The following is a 19,187-nucleotide window of genomic DNA, read 5'->3' as shown; positions in this document are numbered from 1 at the left end:
TTGCCGCTTAACTTAAAGAAATGTCAAATTATTTAAAAGGTTCTTGTTCAGCTTATAATAAACTTGTATTGGTGTAAAAATGGGAATTAAAGATCTCTGGACAATATTGACACCATTCTGTGAAAGAAAACCGCTTTACGAACTACAAGGAAAGAATGTTGCTGTTGATCTGTCAGGTTGGGTATGCCAGGCTCAGTGCATAGCTGATTATCAGGTGCAGCCTCGAATGTATCTTAGGTGAATAGTTAATTTCAATCTCATTCTGTAACTAAACAGTCTCATCTTTTAGAAATTTATATTTTCGAACATGCTATTTGCTTCTGCAAGAAGTCAATCCAGTGTTTGTGCTGGAAGGGAAAACCCCAACATTGAAGTACAAAACAATTGCAGCAAGGAATGCAATACAATTCAAGGGTGCAAAGCCCAGAGCTCCAGGTTCCTCATTGGAGAAAGGCCGCACAAGGTTTAATCATGTTCTGAAGCAATGTGAGGAAATGCTGAAGATTATGGGTTTGACCTGCATCACTGGGAAAGGTGAAGCTGAAGCAATGTGTGCTTATTTAAATGAAGCTGGGGTATATAGCTGTGCATACCTATATATTTTAAGTAATATTGTAATACCAGTACAGTTTTAGTTGGTGGATGGCTGTGTGAGCCAGGATTCAGATTGCTTTGCCTATGGCGCTAATGTGGTATACAGGAACTTTTCTATATCGCAGCAAGGCGTTGCAGCAGCTTCTGGTGGATCTATTGACGTATACGATATCAGATTGGCTACAAAAACCATCGGTGCGTTACTCTTAGATTGCAATATAAAATAATCATGAGATCCTTGTAGGGTTTGGCAGGAATAAAGTCATAAGTTTGGCTATACTCTGCGGATCAGATTACAACGAAGGCGTTTACGGTGTCGGCAAGGATTCAGCAATGAAATGGTTCGCCAACGTCACCGAAGATGAAATCCTGGAAAGATTGAGACTCTGGAAGAAACTTCCATGCCCCGATCCTAAAAAAATCTGCAGTAGGTGTGGCCACGACGGACCAACTGCATCACATAGTAAAAACGGATGTAGATTGTGTAAAACTAACAAAAGCTGCAATGTGTCGGAAAACTCTATTAAAAACGAGATTGCGATTCGCAGCAAAGCGATCCAATGCGAGGATTTTCCATATGAAGACATTGTTGATGAGTTTCTGCGTCGGAAGGACAATGTGGACAAGTTAGATGTTAAATGGTCGCAACCTGACATGAAAAAATTTATCGTAAGCCGTTCTTTGCTGTCCTATATTACAAGATACTACGATTTAGTTTTAGCAATTTACGACAAAGTTTCTTCAGTGGGAAGAATTGTATTCATTTGAAAAGTTTTTACCTATTTTAACACGTTGGATTTTGCTGAAGAATGTGGTGATTTTTCAGCCGCAGTCCATTAAGAAACGTAGAAACATCAAAGGTATTTTAGTTGAAAAATTATGATTAATAGTGATTAACTATGATTAATTTGCAAATTAATTTCTCTAGGTGTTGGAAGTTTCGAAATTAATTGGGATTGCGACAATTTAGTAAAATTGATACCCAAGGAGCAACTGGAGGGAGTCGATTTGATTAAATTGTGCTCAACCATTGAACCGGATGTATTGGTAGCCAGAAGGTTTCCGAACATGGTGGAGGAATTCGAAACTTCTAAGAAGAAACCGGTCAAGAGAAAAGCCAAAAAACCTGCGGCAAATACGTTGGACAAGTACCTGAATCTGGATGCTTCCTGTTTTGGAGACGAAGATGATGAATGCGATCTATCCCTAATCGTCGATGGAATCATTTCGAAAGGTTTGCCGGAAGTTGTTAAGGAGAAATTGAAAGAGATGAAAGAAGATAAAGAGCGCGTGGACAGCTTTTTTGTTGCGCCAAGCGACGATGCAGCTGCCGAAGACCTTTTCGAGGCTAGTTTTAATTTCATTACTGATGTTGGCGGTGATGATGATGATGATGATAAGGATGGAGATAGTGATGATAGTTTCGATGAACGTTACGTTCCATTACTGGAGCGATTGAAAAAGAACTAAGGTTTTATTATTCAATATATATATAAAAATATTTTTAATCTTATTGTACAATATTTACAGGTAATTCATTTTGTTGTATTTTTTTTGTTTCTCCCCTTGCGCCGGAGAGAACATAACAATAGTATATTCAAATATGTTAAAACATTTACAAAATTATATTTTTCCTTTTAAAAAATAATCAAACGTAATAGTACTAATATTGTTATTGGAAAGAATGAGGGGGTAGATAATGGATGATCACGATAGTTGAACATAGGCTATCAGTTCTCTAGAGGATCCGCGATGATAAGTTCGTCCGCTTCCGATGTGCTGATGGTGATCATCATCTTCTCCTCATTGCTAGAGTCAGATGATTGGGATTGCGTGGACGTTGCAGCCTCCTGTAACAAGAAAAAAACATCGGGGGTGTAGCCATTCTCAGATTACAAGAAAAACCTGCTGTAAGAGATTTCGTTTTTTGTTTGTTTGTTTTGTTTTTGTTTGTACCTCTGAATAATTAATTTGCGTGATGGCATATTTAACATTCGCTTTGCCATCGGACGCTATCCATATCTGCTGGGGCTTCTGTTCGACATGTTCCATTTCCTGCTGATCCACCGACCAACTGCCGCTAACGTCATCGTCAATCTGAATAGTTTCGCCCTTCATCTGCTGTTAGATTAAAGTTATAAAGTTAAAACACAAAGAGCGCACGTACTATAGCATCTATCGGCTGTAGCAATAGTGTCGGAAAGTCAATTTAAGTTATATTTATATATTTATAATGTATGTATCCTTTGCTACGCATTTGACTATACTTCACTGGAAACTATACAAACTAAAAGATATTGTCGATTTTTTAAATCAAGTGCTCCATACTGACATAACAAACAAAATCAAAACTTGTATAGTAGTAAATTGAGTTTCCGACGATGACAAAACCTGTTGCCAGTATGTTTCAGAGTCGTTTGTGCCTTGAAATCTCTTCGTGCGAGTAATGGAGAAAACATGAAACGTCCTGAAGCATACCGTTTGTTCGTAAGAGGACGTACCGTTATGCGCTGCTTCTGATGGGTCTTGATGTGCTTGGAAAGATGATCGCTGCGCATGAACTTCTTGCTGCATTCGGTGCACTGAAACCTTTTCTCGCCCGTATGCGTACGGCGATGCCTCTGCAGCTCGTCGGACCTTGTGAAACGCTTGCCGCAGAAGAGCCATGTGCAGACGAAGGGTCTTTCGCCAGTGTGCCATCGTAGATGCGCCCTTAGATGTGACGTCTTGCCGTAGACCTTGTTGCAGCCGGGTATGTGACAGATATGCTGCTTTTTCCGATCTGAATGACGTTCACCTTCTGAGCAGTTCGGACATGTGCACGCAACGCGCCGCACCCTCTGTTTGGGCAATCCGTCTTGCGAATTCTCTGACATTGGTATTGTCGTAGTTGTTGTGGTCTGATTATTCGCTGGTTCTGGAGCGATAGTCATGCTGGGGGCTGCGACGGTGGTTGTGGTAGCCGTAGCTGCCGGTTGTGGCTGTGCCTGCACTTGTGTTCCACCTATACTCTGCAGAATCTGCCATTTACTGGGATCCGTAGGATCTTGTTGGATGTGCTGCCCTACAAGCTGAGGCGCTGCTGTCGGCTGAGTAATCACTTGTACGTTTCCCAAACCTGAAGATAGCAATCAATTAATACCGCTTCTACTGAATTCATCATCTTTGCCGAATATTACCTGGGATATTCTGCATAGGTATCGTTTGGATATTGGGCATCTGAATGATGTTACCCACGTTGGTGCCACGAATTTGCTGGAGGTTGGCCGCAGGAATAACGGTGAACTGCTGCCCATTGGCACCAGTGAAGGTGAGCGGTTGAGCTGAGTTATCGGCCTGCACGGTTACAGAGGGTTGTGAAGTCGGCGTCTGCTGCTGGGGCTGAGATGCCGTTGCAATCTGCACCTGCTGCAGCTGCCCGTTGGGCGTGAGTATGTTGGCAAGCTGCGGCATGAGCTGCTGCGCCTGGATGATGTTCGGCACGGTGGTGGCGGCTGTCGTAAGCTGAACTGGGAAGTGAATAGTCTGGTAGATGGTCTGACCATTCGCCGACGAGATGGGCACTTGGACGGGGATAGTTTGCTGCATGGGAAACTGCACGACCTGGGGTAGCGAAGGGCGCACTGCCACGCTTTGTCCATTCGATAGTTGCACGGTCTGCAAGTTCTGCAAATTCGCTGGAAGAACATTGGGATTCCGGATGATCTGTCCAGGACTGAAGATCTGTTGATGCTGTTGTCCAGCTGAAAAATTATCATTTCCGTCAGTTAATATTTATATCATTGAGAATATAGAGCACTAAATTTCATCATTACGAAAATTATTCTCTAGTTAAGTTAATTACCAGCAATCGGTATGAATAGAGCCTCCTGGCCATCAACGGTAACGGTCTGCATCGGCTGCATAACATTATAAGCAAGGTTCTGGCCGGCAGCGTTCGTCGCAGCGCTAACCAGTTGCGCACCCTGCTGCTGCAGCAACTGTTGTGAAATCTGCTGCTGCAATCCGACGGGCACGCTGACCACCTGCTGGCCAGCGGCCACCGGGATATTCTTCACCGGGGTCGGAGTATTGCTCATGATCGAGTGTGACGTTTCAGTCCCCGTTGGCCCGATTTTACTGCAGGTTGCTGCTAGGAGTGCCAAAGGGCAGGGTTTCACGTCCTGAAACAGATTTTAGTTCAAATAAATTAGCAAACAAATAAGGTTTAAAAATAATAATCATGCAAAATTTTATATAGCTGAGATAGTCAAATTGTGTTGTTTAACTCTTTAATTAATTGTAATAGCATACATATGAAATTTGAACGTTTGAGTAATAGTTTCAAATTGAAGAAGATAGAAGCCGTCAATAGAAGCTATTGAATAAGTAAATAAACAACATAGATAAAAAGAATGTAGTTTAAAATGGCGGGAACGAACGTGCGTAAATGAAGTTGCATAATATGAACATCATTGCCTTTGATACGAAGAAAAACGATTTCACGGGAGAGAAATATGAACTGGTTTTTTTTGTCCTAAATTCTGAGAATTCAATTGAAAATTTTAGGGGCGTTCTCTCGGAGGTAACGGAAAGAAGGAAGGCCGAATACTTTTTTCAGGGAAAAAGGGTCGGGCCATAAATGTTCGGTAGTTTTAACTTGCCTTGCCTTGTGTCAATGTACAAAACTAATCATCAAATACACTCATTGGAGAACATATACCATAATAAATTACGCATTTTACTAGTTCATAGATTTGCCCATACATTCAATTTTATTATATACTTTGAATCTTGGACTTTAGTTACTTATCTGAGTTTCATCATGCATCCGTTTATTACAACCATACCAAGACGTGAAAATTCATATAACATTCACGAACAATAAAAATATGTATGTATGCTACAACTCTTGGTTCATAGGCAGAGTAAAATTTTAAAATATAAATACAGATGCAATAATCTCTTGGTCGATGGATATTTTGGAGGGAAATTATCGATATAGATGCCATCGATCTGAACCCCAGACGATCAAAAGAAATATTATAAGTTACACATCTGGATTGCAACGGATATAAGCAGCAAATTGTATTAAATATTGTAAATTAAACTTTGAAAACAAAAAAGCTAATTGGAAGGATACAAGTTCAATTGCGGACTTATTTCTTATTGAAAAACTGAAATAAGTATGATCATAGATAATGTGATTTAAATATGTTTCTTTTATTGTTGAACAAATGTAAGAGGGTATTGAAGTTATGCTCGAGTTGCAACTGAGAGACGCATTATGCACGCCCCTGGATTGCTGCGAGATGGAATGTTGAAGAAAAATAATAAAATAGAATAAGGCGCTGTTGTAAAAAATGAATATAATTGGAATTGAGGTTATGCTAGTAGTAATTAGACGAGAAATATTAAGAAGTAAGAGCGGACGGATCATCGGAGGAGGCCGTTATTTGCGAAAAGGGGGAGTGTGAGGGTGGAGGAGGGAACGTGCAATGCGTCCGTCTCCGATTTCCCGACCCGAAAGGCCGGAGGAGCCAAAGTTCGACCTCCTCTGGCCTACTGGGACACACGCAGACAGACACAAAGCAACACCCACAGACGCGTCACTTTAATGCCCGCCCTAAAACCAAAAACGCGCACATACATATATGTATATCGTAACCGCATGTGATCATCTTATTCGAATTGAAGGAGGTTTACTTTTGTAGTTATCCTACCTGGTGATTGTTATTGTTGTTGTTAGAGGTGTCGGTCACGGAGGTCGGTTCTATTTTGACGGTGGCCTCAGAATTCATACTGTTGTCGCCGTTTCCTCGGATCGCTTTCCGTTCCTGCTGTCGCTGATCTCAACATCGGCACTAACTCGCGCAATTATGGGCATTGTTACAGCAATAAATTGGGTTTCCTCTGGATTCGGTTTCTCCTCTCGGTTGCGCGCTTTTTTTTGCGTAATCGATGGTATATCGGTGGAATAAAATAATTCGGAGAAACAAAAGATATTGAGGGAGAGAGGTGGTGACGACGCTGGCGATGCTGTTTTGTTGTTGACGATGATCACTGGTGGGAAGACGCGATTTTGGGTTTTGGGGGCGGCGGAGGCGGCTGTGGGGCCGCGCGGGAGGTGGTTTTTCGAAAATAGTGGCCGCGTCGTAATAATTATTAAAACTGGGCGTGAAACTCTCGCTCACTCACTCTAACGCACGGTCGACGGCGGCGGACACTCGCGGCACACACGATGACGATGCTCAGACGGCGGGCAGGAGGGAGGTGTGGAGAACGGGGGGCGGACGGACGGCGCAGGGGCACACGCGCTCTCGTTTCAGCACTGTTAACAAAGGCGGCCACAGCCACGGCTCGCATCGATGGTGTATACACATATACTGCACGAATGCGGGGAGGCGAGAGAGACAGGCCGGGTCAAATAGCGCGGGCCACGCCAGGCCCCGGGACCCTCCCCTCCCCGGGCGTCGTCGTCGGCACAACGGCCCAACCCGACCGCAGCCGATTCTCGCCCTTACGCCCCTCCGCCATACAGATGAACGCCCAACGAACGACCCGGCACACAGCTGCGGCGCCCGTGACGTCACAACCCTCCTCTTCTCCTTCCTGCCCTCCTCAACCCTACCTACCTACCCGACATACAAACCTACCCACCAACCAACCTACCACATCCGCACGCATCCAGTTTAAAAGCAAACAAAATCTACACTTCCCCCGACAAACTATTAAAACTAACAACGAACGAGAATCTCATCTTTGGTATTCGATCACTTTATTAATTTATCGAGGAACAATGAAAATCAACAATACTTCCGGTTAGCAACGTACGTACCAACGTTGCAAAACATGTTCAGCTCTACACACACATCAATAAAAATATATATAACAAACAACTCAAAATATTGATTTATCTATTAACCTTTAAGAAAATAATGTAACCGCACCAGAGGTAAACAATAATTTCGTTTATATTAACGTTGCGAAATAAGTTTATTAATTACGTAGGCGTAGTTTATTATTCAAATAGTAAATGTTAATCATTGCATTATTTATTCAATCGAATACAACAAGAAGGTTCAAATGATTGCACTGTTTGCTTTTACCGTTCACTATCTTCTTTTTCAAAAAAATGTTGCTTTTTTAATTGAGTGTTAATTCAATGTACAAAGTACGTGAGTGTTCTCGATATAATACTGAATCAGTACTATTGATGCTATAACAACAAAAAATACTCGAAGGTGTGCGTGCAATATGAATTGGGATATGCATAGAGACGAATGGGTGGATTGGATTTGGGCTTCTCCGGATTTCGGGGTATTTTTGGGTTGAGCTAGAGGCTCGAACGCCGTTCCCCACGGGCAGGGGCTGGACGCAAATTGATTCCGCGGGGGTGGCTGACGGGTTACGCCCACCGCCTAGCAAACTTCCTACAACCGTCGAGCCTTCTCCTCTCTTCCTCCTCGCACACATACATTCACGGATGGAAGATATACGTGCACGACGCGTTACGTTCACTCGATCGTTCGTGTGCAATTCGGAAGGGAGAGACGCGCGGACGGTCGACGGTTCCCCCGAGTGCCGCAGCATTCTTCGAGCGGAATTATCTTCGAGTAAATTACTTGCGTAGAACCGACTCGTATTTTGTTGTTTTGTTGTTCCTATGGTTGTTGTTAACTAGCAGCTGAAATGCACAAGAAAAAGGGGAGGAGGGAGTCACACACTCTTTCCTCTCTCCCTAACCCCGCATCATTCACTGCAATCCTTTTCAGTGGAACTTCCATCACCAGTGGCGGAGTAACAGAATGTTCCCGCCACTGTATTCTTCGCTCCATTAATGAAAACTTTCGTTAGCTGGTTACTGTTAACGCAATTGATATGTGTAACTTACTATTTAATACTAAGCTTTTATTTATATAAATTTTAACTTACTATAACAAAAATAAATAATTATACTCGTTTGTACACTGAATCAATTAGATAATTCGTTTACTATTATTTCGAAATTAATATTGGATATTGTACTTCGACGAAATATTGAAAATCCTTAATAGTATTTTGAGTGTAGATGCAACAGTTTTAATGTATTCCTCATGGGCAGATGTTAATTATCGCACGTTTATGACTCAACACCTGTTGCAGACACAATCAAACTTATTATCAACATTTTCCAATAAAAGCAAGTTGTTTAAATGTTAATTTACAGCTGTCACAAAGGCTTGTTGCTGGTTTTCAAATTGATTAAAATTCGAAAATTTTGCATTTGTGCATAATTAACAGGCGTTTTGTTTTTTTTTAATAAATAAATATTATTTGCAAATGGGAAGCAGTTATTGAAGTGGAAGCCATCTTCCGAATAATCATTTAAAAATGTTATTGTACATTTTTTATGTTTATTTTTTCATAATAAATATTGTTTACTGTCAAATTTAATGAAACTTTCAGAAGTAAAACAAATTTGTAAATAATGACTTGATATTTTTATGTAACGATCGAATAATTGGATTTAAATAAACGATTAATCGAAGGAAATTGAACAACAATTTCTTTTCAAACGTTGGCTAATAAAATTTTAGCACCGGTTGTGATTACATGAAACAAGTTTAGACGGCAAAAATAACGTTCCTTCCTGTTTACATTTATAAATTATCGGTGGGTATACTTGTTCAGCACGCTAAGCAGAAAAGAAAATAATCGTACATATTCAAAAGAAATGAAAGGACTGTTGGTTTCGTATACCATATTACGATTGTTATGACTGCGTCAAGCTTTGAAGGTCTTGCTAAATTCGTGTTGTTGCAAACCAAAATTTAATTTAATGTAATTAAAAAAAAAACTTAAAATTGAATCAGTTATTTTCTATGTCAAACCCCAATATATATACATATAATATACTATATATATTGTATGTTTGACGCAACCTGAAATTTATTTGTTTATAAAGTCCTAACTTTCCAAGAAATCGTTAAATTTGCCCTACTCCATCAATAAAAATTTGCAGTTGCAGGACAATTGCTTGATTCGCTCTTTTGCTAAACAATTTTTGCGGAGGTTTATGTTATGCAACTAAACGCACATAAAAATAAGAACGTTTGAAAAATACAAGGTAATTTATTACGAATGAATACTGGCCCGGTTATACAAATTAAATGAAGTCTTTATTAAACACACTGCTCCGAAACAATAACACTTAAGAGTTAAACAAGAGTCTGGAAATGGCATACGTCAGTCAGGTCTCCTGATTCGTTAATTCGTCTTAATATCTTAAAAATCTACAATTATCTATACTTCGCGAATAAGCTATTCTGTACAAATCGCAACGCCTTGCAGATCTATTCTATATGTGTTGAACAAAAATTTAAAAAATAAAATAAAATTAGACGTGGGGAAAATCAATTCTATGTCAATATTATGTATGTAGTAGTATATAATATATAAACAGTACTTTTTCCCTGCTTTTTCACAGCAACGGAAAAAACAAAATTACCTAAACAATTAAAAATCGTATTTATACAAATCACCATAACCATATACGTACGCAGTTGTAATTACGATCGTTTGCCAAAGATATGCAAGAAAGAAATTCAATTTAATACCGACGCGCGTCGAACAAAGTCTTCCGGATTCTTGCATATATGTACTAAAACAAACGAAACTTTTTCCTTATTATTTCCGTTGGTATTAAGAAAATAGCGATGAGCAAAAAGAAAATAATATAATTATAATAATATTAATAATAATAATGATGTATAAATATGCAATATGAACGTGTGAACTATTACTATGCTGTGCCTTTGTTCTCTTCGTTGAGCAACACTGTGAGCTTATCGTAAGCGTACCGAATCTTATCATACAATACTGTTGTGCAGCCATTAGCCTCGATGGATTTAAACCTAAACGTACGGAAGGACTTGTCCACATCTATGTAACTTATCGCTGCCATCAGTGGACACATTATTATCTTCGTATGATCACTAAAGTTTATCTGTAAAGAAGAAAACAAAAATTATTACCATTTTGACAAAATGACACAATTAAATGCAATACAACATAATAAATCTGAAATACATTTTTCTGTATTTAAATTTTACAAATATTTGATGGATTGATTCGATACTTTAAGAATGTAATAAATTATCCAAAGTTTTAGTGTATATGTGTTTACCTGCACGGATCCGTTGTTCAGTTGCATTAAGACACCTGATGTGGACCGGCACCATTGGTGGAGATGAGGAATACGCGAGAGGTTGTCGTTTTCTCGGACGACCGAGGCTCCCGTCTTCATCAGATGCTCCCTCATGTATCTGTTGAAGTACGACAACAGTTTCATCTTCTTGTCGAGGGTCTTCGGATAATCACCTTTCGTCATGTAAGACTCTTCGCCGTCCTTATCAATGTAGTGGACGTTGCTAGGAACAAGAGAAGACGTGATATAATAACCTGCTGCTGCATTCAGAGTTTAGAGTGTGACTTACAATCCGTTGGGAAGGATGATGAGTTTGGTCGTGTCGTTGAACATAACACCGACACTTTCGTCGCACAGCTGATACCCGAAACCGTACTTGTCCGAGTAGTCGACCCATTTGGATACCCAGATCAGCGGCTGTGCGGCAGGATCGGACATCTCGTCACCAAAACGACACACTTTCTTCGTCGGCTGCGACTTGATCACCTCTGCGAGCATCCGCTTCAACGTCATGAAGTTGTCCTTGGCATCGAACGCCTTGATGTCCGAGGACTTCTGGTTCATCGCCGCCCCCGCCGCTATGGAATTTCGCGACATCTTCGCGGGCGAATCCACCATCATCTCGTCGCCGTTGTTCATCTCGGAGAGTGGTTTCCTTGTGCTCGTGTCCACGACCTGGTCGAATCTGGGTGCCATCGTCAGACAGCTCACCGGCAGCTTGGACGGCGTGTATCCAACAACTATGAACTCGTGCTCGAGCAGTTGCGAAATTTTCGGCCTGTACCTGGGCTCACCCTGCAACATCGTCACGATCATCTCCTTCGCCGAATTAGAAATTTTTGGTGGCAACCTAAAACACGTAAATAGCAATCAGTATACCGCAATCACAACTAATGAATAATAAATGGAATTGAACTCACTTGTATTCGCATTTCTTGATTTTCGAGTAAGTTTCCTTAAGACTGCTTGTCTCGAAGGGCGGCCGTCCGATCAGCAGCGTATACATAATGCATCCAATCGACCAAATGTCCACCTCGAAGGAATGCCCCTTCTTGTTGAGGATCTCCGGTGCGATGTAATTTGGCGTTCCGCAGAGCGTCTTCTTCCGCTCACCATCATACTCAATTTTAGCGGCTAACCCAAAGTCACCAATTTTCACTTGCAGGAAATCGTTCAAAAACAGATTACCCAACTTGAGATCGCGATGAATTATGTTGTTTATATGCAGATAGTGGACTCCACTCAATATTTGTTTCATATAATACCTAGTTTCAGGTTCAGTTATAATCTTTCTTCTCTTGTGCAGCTCCATCATACTCTACAAAAAATATACAAATAAAAATAACAAATAAGCAAATATTAAAAGAAACCAATGAACTTACTCTTCTCCTGCACAGCTCAAGCACTATGTAAATATTGTATTGATCCTCGAAGAAGTTGTGGAAGCCAACTACATGCTTGTGATTCAGCGACTGGTGGATCTTGATCTCCTGGGTCATCTTCTCCCGCTGGTGCTGCTTGACCATCAGCTTCTTGGACACAATTTTTCCTGCGAAAGCCACCTGCTTCACAGACTCTGTGATCTCGTAGCATTTTGCAAAGCCACCCTTAAATCAGAAAGCAACATACACACTGAAAACACGTTTCTTCACAGGGGTCCACATGCAACAGATGTTTCCACCATGTTTTGATGGCAATGCGGGCGGCGGGAAGCTATTTACGTTCTGTTTATTGGAAGAAAACGAACGATGCTTGCGAGCAGCAAGAAAAAAACACTACCAAAAACAGTTTTGAGGATGTATAGAATAAAACAACTAACCTTGCCAAAGAATCTGCCTTTCTGGTACCGAACTTTCAGGTTGTTGTCGTAAATGATATCGGGAATGATGTCTTGGACGGCTTCCTCTTTCGACATTTTGTAAGCGGGACTAAAACAACCTCGAATACACACAGAAAAACTGAATCACTATAAGCCCGGAGCCGATCTAGTATAACGTTTTTTGGCAGTTACAGAACTTTTTGAATGTTCGTAGCTAGACGCTCGCTGATAGGTCCATTACAAACAACGACACCAACGGACGAAAGAACGTTTACTTATGATACCGGCAGGCGGCTGAAGTTACAGGAATCTGCAAAAAGGAAAATCATAAATACACAATTTACTGTATTCAAAAAATATATTTGAAATACCCGTCTACCTGATATTTCTCAAAAGAATAACTTACTATGAAATGGCGGAAAAAACTAGGGTCAATAGATTTTTGCGAAAGTTTTCAATAATTATCTTTTAATTTTTATTTGATATTTGTACAACAATTACAAATACGTTAGCTTCATTTAATATTTTTTTTGTTATAATCAATTTGTTTTATTATGCTATTTTGTTGAGTTTGTGTTAGGTAATTTGTTGCAATAAATATATTTTTCCATTAAACCAAACATATTTAATTTTCATTTGGAGAAAATGAATATATTTACAAATTGGTGAAAAAGTTTCAATATATTTCAAAGACCATTTCAAAGTAACAATTCAAGTTTTATTGCGAGTGCATTTTATTGTAATAAAATTTATATTATTTTTTAAATAAAATACAATTTGTTTCAAGAAATTATTATTGTTTGAAGGTATTTTTGCTTAAATAGCAAAGTATGGCTTCGACCAGAAAACAGTTCATTATCATGAAAAATCAACTGATCAAGGAACTGCGTTCCGTGAGGAAATAAATCATAGGCATTTACGAAAAAATCTCTGGTGAGGATAATCCTTTGGAAGATTGCGCTGAAGATTTTGACGGAAATGTATCTTGAAACGTTTATTTACTTAGTAAAATTACTTAATTTTGAAAAGATTAAGATTGAAAAGTTAAAATCTATGAGATGATGGTAAGGTAGATAATTTTTTTGAGGAAGTTCTTGAATACCTAGCAAGTATATGGAACCCTTTAACGAGAACATGTTGTACATGAAGAATTGCTCGAGAATCGAAAGTGCGACCAAGAAGAAAAGAGCTTATATGCTCAGTTTGATGGATTGCTGGCAGCAAAAAATTCTCTAAACTTTACCCAGCTCTAAGGAAAATCTTGGACTTTGCGAGTTCCGAATTGGGGGATCAAGGCGATTCCATTACGGTAGTCTACACCATCGATGACGAGTGTTACATCGTTCATTATCTAGAGTCGTCCCTTAAGCTGTCACTTGACAGAAGACGGAACCAGTTGTTTATCATGAGGAAAACGTTGAAGTCGAAGCCTTGTTGATAAAAGCTGCACGATTTCCTAGATACAGAGATTTACACTTCTTCTAAGAGGTTAAACTCTAATTTTATGCGATTGAATGCAAGAGTCGCCAAGTCACGAGCGACACCCATAATAATGAGGCGGTTAATCAAGAATTTTACGTGTGCAAATAAGCGATATTTTAAAAGATAAAATAAAAGGTGATACCTAATTCTCAAATTTAGTTTTTCTTGTTGAACGATGGAACTAAGGTTGTTCCATAAAATTCCAAATTAAATGCGGCGTTAGAAATATACAAGAAATATCGTTTTAAAACTCGTTTTATTCATTATCAAAAAGGAGAAGGAAAAATCGAAATTATTTTTTTCTCTAAAGTAGGTAGTCCTACGGAAAATAATAATTTCAATTGTTTTTTTTACCAACAGCGACCATTAGACAAAAAAAAACAAAAAGCAAAACACAGCCTCCCTCGTGACTTCTTCGTTCCTTTTTAAATCTTCATTTATTATTATCATCATTATGTTCCTTTCGCTTCGAGAATAGCAAAAAGAATTGTAAACAATAATAGAAAGAAAAAGGTATTACATGTTCATAATAATCCGCAAACAAATATATATATACTTGTGTGTATATATATATATATAATAATTAGTATGATTCAATTACGCAAATATATATGTATATATTATGTCCCTATGTTTAGAAGAGCATTTTCGTGACTCCGAATTGTTTTACAAAAAAAAATGTTATAATTTTTTTCAAAACACAAATCGATTATAATATAATAGACGGAAAATATATATTTATGCTTCAGATTTACGCTATTTCTTAGCAAATGTCAAGTTAAGTTCGCATATCGTTCTCACGATTGTTATGAATATTTTTTTTTGCACCACAAACAAAATGTTACTTTCATTTAATCAACAATTTTATACACTATCTAAAATTATACAATTATTTATATATACTATATTTATTTATATATTTATATAAAGGAATAATCAGTTTCGACATTTGCTAAAAAAATATATATGAACGAATATCTATATCTATATATATGAATTTACTCGCTTCCAATTGAAAATTCAATCAATTTAAATTTCGTTTCATTTCCGAAGTCAACGCGATCCACTTCATCGTTTTGCAAAGTATAAGAGAGAAAAAAGGGTCAATTTTGTATATATATACATATATATATATAGTTAGATATGTTAAAACAAAAATTACATTCATCAGCAAATGTAAGTAATAATAATATCATTGTGACAAGACCATTATATTGATGGGTGTGTGTTGTTTAAACTCGCGAGCTCTTTTCCTCCAAAAGCGGCCAATGCGGGAAGAACCAACGAGGGAAAAAATCAAAATCAATATTAAGGTGGAGGAAGAAACGTATTTCATATTAATATTTTACAAATTGATTGTGATATCGAAAGGAAACAAACGAAAATAAAGTAATATCAATTCACGAATAAAATAAAAGTAAGTAGAGTATACTTTCAAAGGGGGAGGATCGGTGGGCGGTGCGATTAATAGTAACTTAAATTAAAAACTCAGTCTCAATATCACAACCAATAGGGGGCATACGTTTCTTCTTCCTTCCTATTTCCTTCGTTACAGTCCGAAACAATTAAAAGAAAAACACGATGAGTAACCGAAAAAAAACAACAACAGCTGAACGGAAAAATGCGTCGGGACTCGTACCGTTGAAAAAAATAATTAAAAATGCTTTTAAAATTGCTGCGTGTTAAACTACAAGTTTTTTTTTCATTGTCTTGTTTTTTTTATATCCCGATTGTTAATTTGTATTTATATAAATTATATATAGATATAGATATATAGATTGTTGTTGTTTTTTATTTGTTGTATATATATATATCGTATATATATATACGTATGTTATATTTTAATGCAGAGGTTGTTTGGATTCGGGCGAATAGCATCAAAACTCGAAGCCCTGGTTGGGTACATTCGTGCTTGGCGCGAATTGGAAACCAGCGTCGCCGACTGCAGGCGCCAGAGTCGGATCGTCTTCGGGGTCGCCGCTGAAGTACTGCTCGATGATGTCGTACGCCAGCTTATAGATGTCGAGGTTGTCATGATTCTGAAGGCTCTCGATCTTGTCCAAACCGTTGCACTCCTCGATCATGTTGGCCAACTGATCGGCTTGAGGTCCGGCCATCTTCAGCATGTTGTTGATGCCGTCGAGCACGACTTGTATGACCTGCGGATCCTTGCAGCTAAGCAACTCGCAAAAGGGTGGGATGACGCCGAACTGGATCAGCTTGACGACCTGTTCGCGATTGCCGCCAATAGTCAGATTGCTGATGGCCCATGCAGCCTCCTTCTGGGTTTGGAAGTCGCCCTTGGTCAGATTTTGAATGATGTTTGGCAGCAGTCCGGCGTCGATGACGGCCTGCACCTGCGATTGGTTGCCAGCTGTAATGTTGGAGAGGAACCATACAGCCTCCTTGCAGATTTTATCTTTTTGGTGGGTCAGAAGCGCGGGGAAGTGCGAGAGCGCATCGCAGTTGAGCACTACTTGCGTTTGCTCGTCCGTCCCAGTGACAATATTACCCACGGCCCGCAAGGAAGCCGTTTGCACTTTCACCTCCTTATGACTCAGCAACGGAATCAGCTTCGGCACGACTCCGCTATCTATAACCATTTGGATCTGTTCGTTACCTCCATCTGTGAGATAGCTCAAAGCCCAAACAGTGTCCACAAGAATATTGATATCAGCATGGTAGATTAACACGTTCAAAGCGGGAAGCAACTCTTGTATGGTGTTGATTGGTGGTGGTGGTTCCTTGTTCCTGCACAGGTTCACAATCACCCAGGTGATGTTCCTCAGGAATGAGATGGGTATATCCGGCTTAATGAAGGTGAGTAATGGGTCAACAACACCCAACTCAATGGCATAGTCTCGGAGGTGTGGGCCATCCCCAATGATGTTGCCCAAAGCCCAAACTGCTTGCTCACACACGTTCTGCTGCGGCGAATTCAGCAGGTCTAAAAACAACGGCACCGCACCCACTTGCACAACTTGATTTGTCTGGGCCGAAGTTCCTGACGCTATATTTGTGAGCGCCCAAGCCGCCTCAAATTGGAGCGGCGGATTATCGTGGCATTTCAAGCATTCAACCAGTATCGGTAGAATTCCGCTCGCTATTAACTGATCAATAGGCGGATTTCGATCTGACGAGAGCAGCTTCCTAGCGGACTGAACAGACATGAGCTGCACAGTTGGATCATCTTTAACACTGGCCTGCTTGACAATCTTAACAAGGTTTTCTGGCAACAGGGATCTTTCAATGTCATCTTCATCTGTAGAATCTGCAATTGGGACATTGCGTCTCTTCTGTAATGTTTCCTCTCTCTTGTTTTTCCTCAGCTCCACAGTCACCTCGTTCCTCCTTCTTCGCATCTCCTGCAATCAACATTTTGGTTTGTATAAAAATCACAACAATAGCACGTTTTCATGCCGATATTTAATATTTGACATGCGAATCATTTGACCTTATAACATATAGCACTCACACACATGCATACAGTAGACTCATGGAGTGCTAAAGCAAAAAAAAAATGAAGCGAGTAAAAAAGTATACCGCGTGCAGGATTGAGGCGGATCGCTACGCCCGACGACTGTACAAGCCGGGAAGACGTGTTTAATCTATGATACTTACATCCTGATCCTTGCCTTTGTTCTTGAAAACCTGCATCCGATTCTTGTAATGTGGTTCGGACGCCATTTTTTGGCCGATTGACAATACGCGTGACAGCCGCGAAATTATCCCCAAATGCCGGCAACACACACTATTTCCAACAGAAAACAACGAAAAAAAAAAACTATCAAGCAATTTCACCAAACTTTTTGTTCTTCTCGCGTTCTTCCCAAATAACGTATATTTTCTATCGCACTATAAAACGCACTCTGACTGCTCTGACATGGCCGGTCACCGAATTATCTCGAAAATAAAATAAAAGCGCACGTTGCCTTCTTACTCTCTCTTTTACTCTTACAGTCACTATACACACGCTGTATTATTTATTTTCCTCGATGATTCTATTGGATTCCATTTCACATTACCACCACCCCACGCTCAAAAAAATGCGTGAGTCACTTCTTCTTCCTCCACCACTAGTCGTAGGTTTTTACAGTGTTGTCGTACAGTCTAACGCACCAACTTCACATTGCACACACCGACCTCGACTTATAAAACAACATAAAGAAAAAGGATTGAATATTTTCAAATTACGGTTGCAAATCAGAATCGATACATTCTAAAATAACTTATAGTTGGAACATAAAAAAATGGTAAACAATTAAAATATTTTAATGGAAATCGCTATTTTTCAATTTTGTTTAATTGGAAAGGTCTGAAGTTTGTCATAAATACACCTACACATTTTTCCAACATTGCCAAACGTTTATTGTTTTCAATACATGACAAATAATATTTGTAATAGAAAATGCTTCATTATAACGCTTTTTTTTTTAAATTATGCAAATAATAACCATGAGCCCGAGATTTAGAAATCGTGTTTATATAAAACAAATATGTAGGTAATTGTTATATTGGTGGTTACATCAATTTCCTTAAAACCAGTGTTTCTCAAACTTATTGACCTATTTCTAATTGTAATATATATTAACGCGATATAGCAACGCGATTACTTAAAACTGTCAATAACTAATAACTAAACAGTGTTTATCAAAATTGTCAACCACTTTGCTGAACTTAATAAAGAGGTTGTAACAAGTATATTTTGCATACGTGGCAACGTGAACGAATATTAGCATTGGTGACAGTTACCACTAAATGATCACACTGTAATAAATTATTTACATAAATCTTATTAACTATAAAGTAATTAGAGGAAGGTAATTAAAAAAATCAGGTCATATGTGTTGTAATCAAATAGATGTTCAATTTAATGTGAATAAGTTTTATTCAAACGATTACAATGTTGTCTGAAATGCAAAAATGTGTTAGATAAGTTAATGTTCAAGTTTTGCAAATGGGCTGTTAATGGACGCGGCTGCTTTTTCAATTTTCTAGATATGTATATACAGTAAAACACTGATTATTCCCCATTCAGGGATGTTAAAGCTAAAATAAAGTATAATTTATTCTTTGGCTTATAAAACGTCTTTACTTGCCTTCAAGACGGTCCCGAACCACGGT

General features: G+C 39.1%; 4 protein-coding genes across 7 annotated transcripts; 1 reads left to right on the top strand and 3 right to left on the bottom strand.

Moving 5' to 3' along the window:
* Positions 1 to 51: 51 nt before the first annotated feature.
* On the top strand, positions 52 to 12,449 carry LOC108567987 (flap endonuclease GEN). 2 transcript variants are annotated; one of them, XM_017928818.1, is made up of 7 exons: positions 52 to 237; positions 290 to 575; positions 636 to 789; positions 839 to 1,263; positions 1,316 to 1,454; positions 1,523 to 2,065; positions 12,417 to 12,449. In XM_017928818.1, the coding sequence occupies exons 1-6, from the start codon at positions 80 to 82 to the stop codon at positions 2,062 to 2,064; spliced, it is 1,704 nt and encodes a 567-aa protein (XP_017784307.1). In that variant the 5' UTR covers positions 52 to 79; the 3' UTR covers position 2,065; positions 12,417 to 12,449. The 2 variants fall into 2 exon arrangements, with proteins under 2 accessions (XP_017784307.1, XP_017784306.1); XM_017928817.1 differs by lacking the exon at positions 12,417 to 12,449 and adding an exon at positions 2,125 to 2,202.
* Positions 2,233 to 7,439, bottom strand: LOC108567984 (transcription factor Sp4-like). 3 transcript variants are annotated; one of them, XM_017928812.1, is made up of 6 exons: positions 6,297 to 7,439; positions 4,439 to 4,757; positions 3,774 to 4,337; positions 3,096 to 3,712; positions 2,551 to 2,715; positions 2,233 to 2,444 (listed from the first exon to the last, which is right to left on the bottom strand). In XM_017928812.1, the coding sequence occupies exons 1-6, from the start codon at positions 6,372 to 6,374 to the stop codon at positions 2,325 to 2,327; spliced, it is 1,863 nt and encodes a 620-aa protein (XP_017784301.1). In that variant the 5' UTR covers positions 6,375 to 7,439; the 3' UTR covers positions 2,233 to 2,324. The 3 variants fall into 3 exon arrangements, with proteins under 3 accessions (XP_017784301.1, XP_017784302.1, XP_017784303.1); XM_017928813.1 differs by having other exon boundaries at positions 2,551 to 2,712; XM_017928814.1 differs by lacking the exon at positions 2,551 to 2,715.
* On the bottom strand, positions 9,713 to 12,826 carry LOC108567985 (serine/threonine-protein kinase polo). Its single transcript, XM_017928815.1, has 6 exons — positions 12,582 to 12,826; positions 12,145 to 12,369; positions 11,683 to 12,080; positions 11,052 to 11,612; positions 10,742 to 10,985; positions 9,713 to 10,561 (listed from the first exon to the last, which is right to left on the bottom strand). The coding sequence occupies exons 1-6, from the start codon at positions 12,675 to 12,677 to the stop codon at positions 10,358 to 10,360; spliced, it is 1,728 nt and encodes a 575-aa protein (XP_017784304.1). The 5' UTR covers positions 12,678 to 12,826; the 3' UTR covers positions 9,713 to 10,357.
* Positions 12,827 to 15,845: 3,019 nt separating this feature from the next.
* Positions 15,846 to 18,170, bottom strand: LOC108567990 (importin subunit alpha-4). Its single transcript, XM_017928823.1, has 2 exons — positions 17,685 to 18,170; positions 15,846 to 17,428 (listed from the first exon to the last, which is right to left on the bottom strand). The coding sequence occupies exons 1-2, from the start codon at positions 17,748 to 17,750 to the stop codon at positions 15,941 to 15,943; spliced, it is 1,554 nt and encodes a 517-aa protein (XP_017784312.1). The 5' UTR covers positions 17,751 to 18,170; the 3' UTR covers positions 15,846 to 15,940.
* Between the last annotated feature and the right edge of the window lie 1,017 nt (positions 18,171 to 19,187).

The sequence above is a fragment of the Nicrophorus vespilloides genome, unplaced genomic scaffold (genome assembly GCF_001412225.1).
Source record: "Nicrophorus vespilloides isolate i.1.1-1 unplaced genomic scaffold, Nicve_v1.0, whole genome shotgun sequence".
NCBI classification, from domain to species: domain Eukaryota; kingdom Metazoa; phylum Arthropoda; class Insecta; order Coleoptera; family Silphidae; genus Nicrophorus; species Nicrophorus vespilloides.
Note: the sequence above shows the minus strand (reverse complement) of the source record. Positions and strands in the feature narration are given on the sequence as shown.